The sequence below is a fragment of the Athene cunicularia genome (genome assembly GCF_003259725.1).
Source record: "Athene cunicularia isolate RWA chromosome 8 unlocalized genomic scaffold, athCun1 chr8_part1, whole genome shotgun sequence".
Taxonomy (NCBI): domain Eukaryota; kingdom Metazoa; phylum Chordata; class Aves; order Strigiformes; family Strigidae; genus Athene; species Athene cunicularia.
The window spans coordinates 31794912-31804393 of record NW_020799109.1 but is presented as its reverse complement, the minus strand read 5'-3'; the positions used below and the strand labels follow the sequence as shown (position 1 = coordinate 31804393).

The 9482-nt window shown below is 50.1% G+C and overlaps 1 protein-coding gene across 2 annotated transcripts; it reads right to left on the bottom strand.

The window, feature by feature from the left end:
- Positions 1 to 1088: 1088 nt before the first annotated feature.
- SERPINC1 (serpin family C member 1) lies at positions 1089 to 9459 on the bottom strand. Of its 2 annotated transcripts, XM_026854228.1 has the most exons (7): positions 9359 to 9459; positions 5613 to 5991; positions 3208 to 3423; positions 2734 to 2871; positions 2256 to 2649; positions 1857 to 1921; positions 1089 to 1624 (listed from the first exon to the last, which is right to left on the bottom strand). In XM_026854228.1, exons 2-7 carry the CDS (start codon positions 5985 to 5987, stop codon positions 1451 to 1453), a joined length of 1362 nt encoding a protein of 453 aa, XP_026710029.1. In that variant the 5' UTR covers positions 5988 to 5991; positions 9359 to 9459; the 3' UTR covers positions 1089 to 1450. The 2 variants fall into 2 exon arrangements, with proteins under 2 accessions (XP_026710029.1, XP_026710031.1); XM_026854230.1 differs by lacking the exon at positions 9359 to 9459 and having other exon boundaries at positions 5613 to 6030.
- Positions 9460 to 9482: the final 23 nt, after the last annotated feature.

The following is a 9482-nucleotide window of genomic DNA, read 5'->3' as shown; positions in this document are numbered from 1 at the left end:
AACTCACAGTGGTGTCCAGAACACTCCCCCTTTTCTCTCAGAGCCCCAGCTTCTGCATCACACACTCAGCTCCTTCCCAAGCTGTTGCTACAGGCGAGCGTGGCAGCACAGAACAGGGTGTGTGCTTTATGGGTCTCTTAGGTGGGAAGGGGACTGATCACTGCAGCTGCATGGTAACAACAGCCGAGGTGAGTCTCCATACCCAAACCACCCACTGCTTGCAACACATCCACAAGACACTCAAACCTTCCTACTATGGGACAGGAGAGCCCTGCAAAATCCCAGACTGCTTCCAAAACTAAAGGCAGAGTGACCAAACACTTTTTCACACCAGCTCTTGTGCAGACCAGCACAGCTGAGCTCACTCCCTCGTGGCCTGGCTTGCTGTGGCAGTTGCTGCCAAGAGGAAGCCTTAACAAGGGCAGATCTTGTACTGGTTCTACAAAACCCCAAGTAAACTGCACACTGGGGAATGCTGGCCACTGGTGTTCCAGCAGCTGCCTGTACACAAAATCTGCAATATGTACAACAGGATGGGACAGGGTTTGCTGCCCTTTTTGTTTTAAACAGCTGAAATCACATCTGGAAGACAACCCTGTGAGAGGTCCTACAGCAGCACAGCCACCCTATGTGGAGCAGAGGTGAGGTCACACAGATGGCCTGGCAGCAGACTAAACCCCCCCAGTTCCCTCAGCCGCTCCCCATCAGACCTGTGCTCCAGACCCTGCACCAGCCCCGGTGCCCTTCTCTGGACACACTCGATACTCATAGCCTTAGCAACACAAGGCTTTCACTAGTGACTGCTCAGCACTTGGACATGTCGGACACGCCACAGCTGCTGGCAAGGAAGGCTCTGGTGTTTGGCAGCTCTTCCACCTACCAGTGGTTCCACGCAGAGCTATGGAAACATGTTTCTGGCCCAGCCAGCATGTGCCATCAGGCTGCTTCTGTTCCCCTGGCTGAGACCTGCAGTGTGGGGTTGTTCCACTGGGGCTGGGGAGCACAGGAAAGGGCCCGTTCATTGGAAAAGGAAAGCTTAAATAAGTCTAGGAAGTGACCTAGTGAAAACCATCCACAGATCAGCTTGTTACAGATGTACAGGTTTTTAATGAACCAGGGGATCAGCATTACAGTTTGAGGCCTGAAAGGGAGGAGGGTTGGATATAAGAATGACAGCAATGCTGGACACAGGTTGGGGTGGCACAAATATGGTGCCAGAAAAAAAAAAAATCAGCTTCTCTTTGAATGAAGGATGGAGCAGGTGCGGTGCCCTCTGAGCCCCCTCGCCTGACACAGCAAGGAGGAGCAGTAACAGCCTGGCACAATACCGGCCCTGCTCGCACCAGAGAGTAAGACCAACCACTCCAGGAGCAGCCCAGACTTTGCATCAATACCCCACTGCCCATTTTCCAGAGGCAGAGGAGGGAGAAACGAGGCCCCAACAGCCCCTTTAGGAGCAAGGATCAGCTATTCTGCCCATGAAGATAATGGTGTTGAGGGCAGCTTCCCGTATGAAAAGCAGGAAGGGCCTGTTGGCATTGAAGATTATTCTGTTCATGGGGAAGGAACGGCCGGAGACAGTGACAGCTGTAGCAGCTGATGCCTCGCTGCCTTCTTCATTCACCTACCAACCAACAGAGAAGATGGGATTAAAATATGGGCATTATGCAGTGTGTAGAGAGCTTGGCCTACTTCTCCACAGAAGGTGGGTGCCAAGCTGCCACCTCCCACCAAAGCCCCAGGTTGCTGAGGAAGTGAACACCAATGGGTCCAGTGCTATTTTTAATTTTAAGGCTTCATGTTTTTAAAAACAAAGAGGAAGACGCTCCTAGGACAAAGGACAAAGCAAGGCTTACCTCGAGGAAGGCTTTGTGGAAAGCCTCAGAAACGTACAGGTCTGTACGGCCCTCTGCAATGATACCTGAAATATAAAATGAGAAAGTTAAAACTGTATTTTTAGACAACAGCTCAAAAGGGAACATGCTTCCATCCTTCATGGCCTGTGTTCAAGCATAAGGCATGTCTGCCCTAAACCAAAAATATCCTCCACCAACTGCAATTGACTGTGTAAGTCCCATGTTTTAGCACAGAGTAGGGCTGCATGACCATGGTGGGACTTGACCACAGAGTCCATCATGGACTGCAGCAACATCTAAATGCTCCTGTGCTCTCGTTCCTCATGTGCTGCTGCAATTACTGCCCTGGTGACTGTGGAAGAATGGTTACCCCTCTACCTCCCCATCTCCATATCTGACCTGGGAGTCTGGCATTTTCTGGACTGAAGAGATCTTCCAGCCCCATTTTTCTCAGCTTCTCCTTGACACTGAAGCTGTCCTCAACACGGAAGCGGGGGAGGTAGACGGAGAGAGACACCTCTGTCATGGAGTCTATCCAGTCCTGCAGCTTCTCCGGTGTCAGGTCTCGCTCCACCTCCACCAGTGGTGTCCCAGCATGGGGCAGGACCAGCACCATTGTAATATCGTCCCCTTTGTAAGGCAGCTCCAGCACCTGGACTTTGTCCTGGGGGACGGACACGTGGTGGAATTTGGACTCTTGGTACATAATTGGGACTTTGCAGGACTCACCCTTGGCTTTATGAAATAGATCCAGTTTTGTGTTTGGAGCTGGAAACTGTGATTTCCAGTGCCCCTAAAAGGGAGAGGGGGAGGACAAATATGAGCACTGTGTTTTCCCCAGGGAAATGGGTAGCTCCCCTAGTTTGGTTAGCCATACCTTAAAATAAATGGTGTTGACCAGGACCAAGACAGTGAGATCATCAATACCATTTTCTGGGATCACTTCTGTAATGCGCTTCTCTGTCTTATTAGCCACCCATTCATTAATGATCTTCCTGGAAAATTCTGGCTTCTCCTGAAGAAAAAGACCAAATAAAGGTTAAGTCAAGGATTTTAAACACCTCCTTGTATCCCTTCTGCAGGAGGCAGATTAGCAGGGTATCTGCCCAGGGAGGACATGACTCCCAGCATAGTGCTGCAGCATTTAGGAACGAGGAGTGGGGAAGTGACTGGTTAAGGTGAGCTGGGACAGGAGGAGCTGCATCCCATGCTCCCTCCTGCCTTCACTGATGTCCCACACACCCAGATCAAGGCACTCCCTGGGGGCAAAAGATTGGGATGCAGCAAAAGCAGAAGGACAGGGGGGAAAAAAACAAACAAAAAGAAAAATGCTCGAGTCTTTCAAACTCACTTTGAAGTTCAAGGGCCAGAGTTTTGCTCCATAAACTATTTCACTAATGTTTTGGTAAGTCTCATTAAAGACCAAAGATTTCTCCCCAAAGAGGCGGTTGGCTGATACCAGCTCTGAGGATTTGTTAGCTTTCTTGTAAAGCCGGCAGTTCAGCTTGGCAAAGAAGAAGTGGATCTGATCAGATGTCTTCTCCGAAATGGTGTCAAATCGAAAGACCTGGAGGAGCCAAACAGCAAGAAGGAATCGATGAGCTGGCTCTGGTGCTCCCACAGCCCCTGGACCCCTCAGCAAGTGGTGATGCACCTTTGGCTGCTGCTCAACAGCCTATATCAGGGAGACAAGATATCTGCAGACCCTCAGAGCTTCACCCTCCACATTTAGTTTGGAACCTGAATCTACCCAAGAGCAACACATCACCATTCCGAGATCTAGCTTTGGAGAGTCCAAAATGGAGGATTAAGCACTGCTCAGCATAAAGATGTACTGCTCCTTTTCCTCACTCTGGCTTCCTTGCTCTCCATACTCTGCCTTTGACTGGTCCCAGCTTCTGACTGACTTTGACACAGCATCTTACCCAAGAGAAGACTCCAGATTTTGCTCATGGAGGTTCCTTCCCTAGAACTATCAGCAGGACACCTGCCTGGATCTGCCTCTTTCTCTGCCTTTGTTCCCCACCCATGTTTGTTACCCCAGCTGTCAGGGGAAGATGTATCATTTTACATGCGTGTGTCTCAAATGTGGGCACAACTTTAGGTGGTTGTGCAGAAGACATACCACAGTCTTGGCAACGTTTCTCCCTGTGGACTCTGATCCCTGCCAGGGAACAGATTCCAGCTTGGCATGTGAACTATAGGCTTCCCCCAGTGCTGTTCAAGCGAATACAGTTTATGCAGTGTGTTTGCAAATCCTCTACCACACACCAGTGAGAGCCTCACACCAGACAGGCATTGCCCTGATGGGGCCTAGAAGCAGCTCGCGGGTCAATGCAGGTCACAGGAGGACTCACAAGGTTTGTGCTAAACCCTCCTGTGATGATGCCAAAGGCTGCTCCTTACCAGGAACAATTCTCATGGCCTGTTGAGTAATTCTGGTATATCTTATCTATTTTTACAGGGAATGGGAATATGTAGGAATCGGTTTCAAGGTAGATTTCTGCAGTACAGTGAATTTTTTCTTATCTGCTCCCAGCTGCCAGTTGGAAGAACAGTTATGACTTGTCTACTACTATCCAACCATTTCCTACAAGGCAAAAGTGGTGTTATGGGCCATTTTGTAGGGAAAAGAGGGGATTAGGCGTGTAGCTCTGCATCCTGGGTGGCTCAGAGAGAGAAGGGTCCCCTTCCAGTGGGAAGGGCTGCCTGGAGAGGAAGGCATGAGTGAAGGTTTTGGAGATGTGGTTCACTGCTCTGCTCAGACTGTGGATAAGGCAGGAGACCCCAACACAATTTACTCCAGAGGCAGGATCTCTGAGGACATTAGCAGTGGGGAGAAGTGGAGCAGTTTGATTCACATCTTCTCATTGCAGGGAGAAAAACCCCTCTGGGTTGTAGTCTCCCACCTGCAAGGAAGGTATGGGCAGCACCAAACCCCCAGGCAGAAGATGAGTGCACTCACAGCTGTCAGGTGAGCAGGTCTGACCACGAGGAGGGTGCTTGGACAGACAGGGAGTGAATTCCTCCCACAAAGCCCAGGATTAGAGCCCCCTGCTCCAAGTTTAGGAGCCATGGCTGGAGGGAGAGGTTGTCTGCATCCAGGCTGCTTTGCTGAGGAAGCTTAGGCCCTTACTGTGCTGCCCTGACACTGCTTAACACAGGCAGACAGAAGCTGTTTAGGCCTGGCTGAGCTCTCAGATCGCTCTTAGGCTTGCTACAAAGAGACCCTCAAGAAGCAACTTATGTTCCTCTGCTCCTGCACAGTGGCAGAGCCCTGGAAGCCAGGGTGTCTCATCTGTCTTATTTTTATCTCAAGGGAGAGGGAATGTGAAAAAGAGCCTCTCCCAATGGGACTTGCTATCAGGGCTTTTCCTACTTTTTGTGTAAGAAAATGCTTATTACCTGCCCAGCTATGTGCCTGCCCAATCTGCAAGAAACAAACTGTTCCCATTCCCTTCCCTCATCTGCCAAATAGGCTTCCTTTCCTCCAGATGAAAACTAACCTCTAAAACCCAGGAAATCCACCCTGAATGCTGGATCCAAGTAGGGAGTCAGAGGAAAGAGCTGGGGTCTAAACATATCCAGACAAACAGCCTGTGTATGTCCTTCCCAGGGGCTTGTTTAAATAAAAGTCTCTGTTCCCGAGCCATCCTGACCCAGAGAGCCCTTTACCAGCAGTTGGACACTATCACCTTTGCTGTCTCTCAGACCCTGGTCACAGCTACAGGAAAAGGCTGAGGAAATGCCACCGACCTCCATGAGCTGCTGGAGTGTGCTACCACATGCTCCCAGCTTGGTCATGGCGAAGGCTGTAGAAATGCTGAGGGGAGACATGAAGATGTTTTCCCCATTGTCCTTGGAGTCAGCCAGGTACTTGTAGAAGACAACAGCAAAGCGGGAGTTGGCTTTTGACAGCTCCCAGACCCGGGGGTTAGTAGACTCTGGGAGCTTGCCCTTCCCTGGCTCTTGCCCCTCACCCTCCTGGGGCTTCTTCTCGGGGTTGCGATAGATGCAGATGGGATTCACTGGGATGTCACGTGGCTTTGCAGCGCAGATGTCTTCCACGACGTAGTGCTCGGGGGCAACCAGACCCCAGACACTGAAGAGACACACCACAAGAAGATGCATTGTCCTAGAACCAGAAAGAGAGCTTATACACACCCGCCTGCCCAGAAAACCCACGCTGCCACGGGCCCCATTTCAGCCAACATCAGAGTGACAGGATCCCCACGGTCCTCTCCAATCGTCCTTTTGTCCTGTAGCTGCAGGATAAACCAGGACAGACAGACACCATGCCAGCAGGAGAAGCATGCCTCTGAGCACATGCTGCTTTTAGAAACACCACAGTGAAAATGGTGCTTTCCAGGCCTAGAGCCCTGGGTGCCCTCTTTTTTAAGCAGCAGGCTCAGCCCTGTCCAGTTTGTACAAAGCTGTATGGTTTGAACTTCTGAGTCCTGCTGGTGTCAGTCCGCTGAGGTGCCTACCATGAAAGGACCCTGCCCCTGTAGCTTTTCCCCAAACCTGTCTACCACAGGAGCCAGCTCAGAGACACCAAGGCCACCCGGTTGCCCTGATCTGCAGCCCGGGAGCGTTTATGCTTCTGTACAGGTCCTACCAGTCTTATTCACAGGGAGAGCCTCCGAGTACAGCCCTAGCTCCATGGACCAGTTTCCTTTCGACAAAATGTTTTTGACTGTTTCCTTCCCCTTTTACCTGGGGGAGTCTCCTAGTTTCCCTGGTCTCTTTTCTCCCTTCACCTGAGCTCCTCTGTCCCCTTCAATTCTCCTGTCTGTGCTTTAAGGCTCACCTCAGCTTTACACTGTTTAATGTCCCAATGCAGGAAATGCTACAGCATCGAAGAGAGGTGATAAGAAAGAGGTCTCCAGACAGGAAGGTCCCTTCATGCAATGAGCATCTTCAATCCCTAAAAAGTGTATTTATAAGCATGTATGGTGTAGATGGTGCACAACAGCTATTCCCAAGCAAAGTTCACAGCCCCTCAATGCAGACTGACTGTCCATGCTACCTGAGGGTAGGCTAATGTTAAATCACCATGTTCCAGCAAAAGCAGGTCTCTGAAAATCTCCCAGCAAGGCAGAGATAATTTGTATTTCCCACCTTTACTAAAGCTGGGGATCTGCACATCCCATTGACTCTGGCAGCAAGGCCTCATCAGCCTTCCTAGGGCTGATTAAGTGGCACACAAGATTTCCTGTGCACTGTGGTTTTGAGATGCCCTTTACATGACTCTGCATTGGGTTTGCTCACGTACCCCGTGGGAGAAAGCTCGCGGACCGCAGCCACAACAGCTTGGAAAACAACTACTGGAAAGGGCTGGCAGCCTGCCCAGGACTTGCCTCCTGTGGAAGACTTTTTCAAGGACATGTCTAACTCGGGTAGGTCTCTGCCTGCACCCACATACTCACTGCCACCTCTACCAAGTGCTACCTCCTGAGTAACTAAATTAAAGATCAGCTGCATTTAGCACTGGTGACATCTGTGTCTGTGGTCTTGCCAGCACTGGGGGGCCAGCACCTGGGGGAAGGAAATGGGAGCAGCTCAAGGGCCAATCTGGGACACAGGAGACCTCTGGTTCTTTCACAACCCCCTCCCCATGCTCTTGGGCAATGACTTCATCTCAGCTCCAGCTCCTCGGCAAAAGCAGAAATTACCTCATTTGGCACCAAGACCATATGAAGCCCCAAGGGGCCCTCTAGCATATGCTAATAGCATAGCAACAAGTACTGCAAGAAAACATGCAAAACAAGGTATACTTGTTTAGGCCACGGCCACCGCTCTTGCTGGTAACAACAAACAGATGATCTTTTATCTTTCAAAAGGTTTAGTATAGATGCAACACCACAAAGGGCAAAAAATCTGAAGAGGCAGGGAAGTCAACTAAATACAGAAACAAAAACTACTACCCAGGGCAGGAGGGCAACAAAAAGGAAAACTATTCAGACAATTGAAAGTACTCCAGGAAGCGCTACTCTTCCGAACCTTTCACTCCCACAGGAAAAAAAAAATAAATCAACAAGCAACAAGCCAGGCACACTTCTGTGCTCCACAGCCCTAGGGCCAGGAGCAATGTGACCCTGGCTGCCTGCCAGCAACCTTCCCTCACCCACGCTTCATCCCCCAGCTCCATCAGCACCAGTGTGCCCGTGGCCGGTCCCACCACAGAAGGGACAACCTCGCTGCAGTCCCTGCCCCAGCACTCCGCTCATCTCCAAGGAAAGGCACATCCACAGGCACGTGCTGACCTGCCTGTACCAGCACAACTGCCTACTTCTGTCAAGAGAGAGGCAGGTCATGGAGCCCACTGTCACACAAAGCACTGCTAGTCTCACATTTACAACCCTAAGCACAAGAGTGGGGAGAGCACCTCATCTTCCTCCTGTCCTGATTAAATGGGGAAGACTCCTTGTTTCTACTTCACAGTCAAGTCCCAACTCCATCAACTTAGAGGGGATACAGGACTTCACACTAATGCCTTAAATCAAATTTATGAGCCACTAAGGCCAACTTAGTCCCCGACACATCCAATCTTGTCTCTTACAGGCAAGAACCCTATGCTGTTTCTTAGGCCAGCTCTTTGCCATAGCACTTGGCTGAAAAACACTCCTCCACAGCTATTCCATACTCCCTTTTCCCTGCAGCATTGCCATGCACTCCATATGTCAACTGCCTTCATCCTGGAAGGATCCCAAAAGCGTTACTACAACATCACTGGCAAGGAAGAATATAAAAATTAGGAAGGGCTCTTTTTTCTGCTTTTTTCTTACTTTGTAAGAAGTGTAGAAAGCCAAGAAACAAGTTGCTGATTCAGCTCAAAATCAGAAGGCTCCAGGGAAGTGTAGAGAAACTCCCCCATCCCACTCCTGCTGCACACCACAGGCAAGCTCCAGCAGCACAGGCCATTTCCATCCCAATGTTTCTCATCGCTGCACGAAATGACAATTAACTGGGCTCGCAGACCCACAGCTCAGCCTCCAGCAACTGCTTCACTGAACCTACCGCTGCTACCTACAGCGGTGTGAACGTCCCACAGCACCCATGCGGTGTGCTGAAGAGCCTAGCAAACGTTAACTAGCTCAAACCATTTTGAGGTTGCCTTAGGCTCTTGAGAAGAAAGGTGTTCCCATGTCCCCCCACATCCCAAAAATGGAGTTCAAAGCAAGGCAGCAGTGCTCTTTTACAGCCAGGTAAGAGGCCAGTGATTTCTCAGGACAACCTGACCTTATGAATTAGTCTCCACACCACAAAGCATTACTACAGGTTGGGGATAAAAGTCAAGCATGAGACTTTAGTGAGCTATACAGAAGTGAGCCTTTGAGAGCTGGGATGGGAGGGCCCTCTCAAAATGGCTCCTCGGGCCCATGCCCAGAGTGAAAAAAACACTGGCAGCAGCTAAAATTCATTGGCTCCTATAAAGGGAAAAGAACCTGCTACAAGGAATTAATTAACAACGAAAGGTTAGTGGAATCTGTTTCTCTTACCTATCCCTGTACCTCCAGCCTTCTGCTTTTAGGATGTAAATGCAAATCGTCAAAAGGACAGGCTATCTTGCTTGAACCCAAACCAGTCCAAAGCAGTTTCCCCACTGGATTTCTGTGCCTGTCT

Bases quoted from the DNA above. Each gene is read 5' to 3' on its own strand.
- SERPINC1 (XM_026854228.1), bottom strand. From the start codon at position 5,987: ATGCATCTTCTTGTGGTGTGTCTCTTCAGTGTCTGGGGTCTGGTTGCC. The intron at 1,922-2,255 runs GTCAGATATGGA...TTTATATTTCAG, and splicing joins AGAAAATGCCAGACTCCCAG to GTATCATTGCAGAGGGCCGT. The intron at 1,625-1,856 runs GTAAGCCTTGCT...GTTGGTTGGTAG, and splicing joins TCCACAAAGCCTTCCTCGAG to GTGAATGAAGAAGGCAGCGA.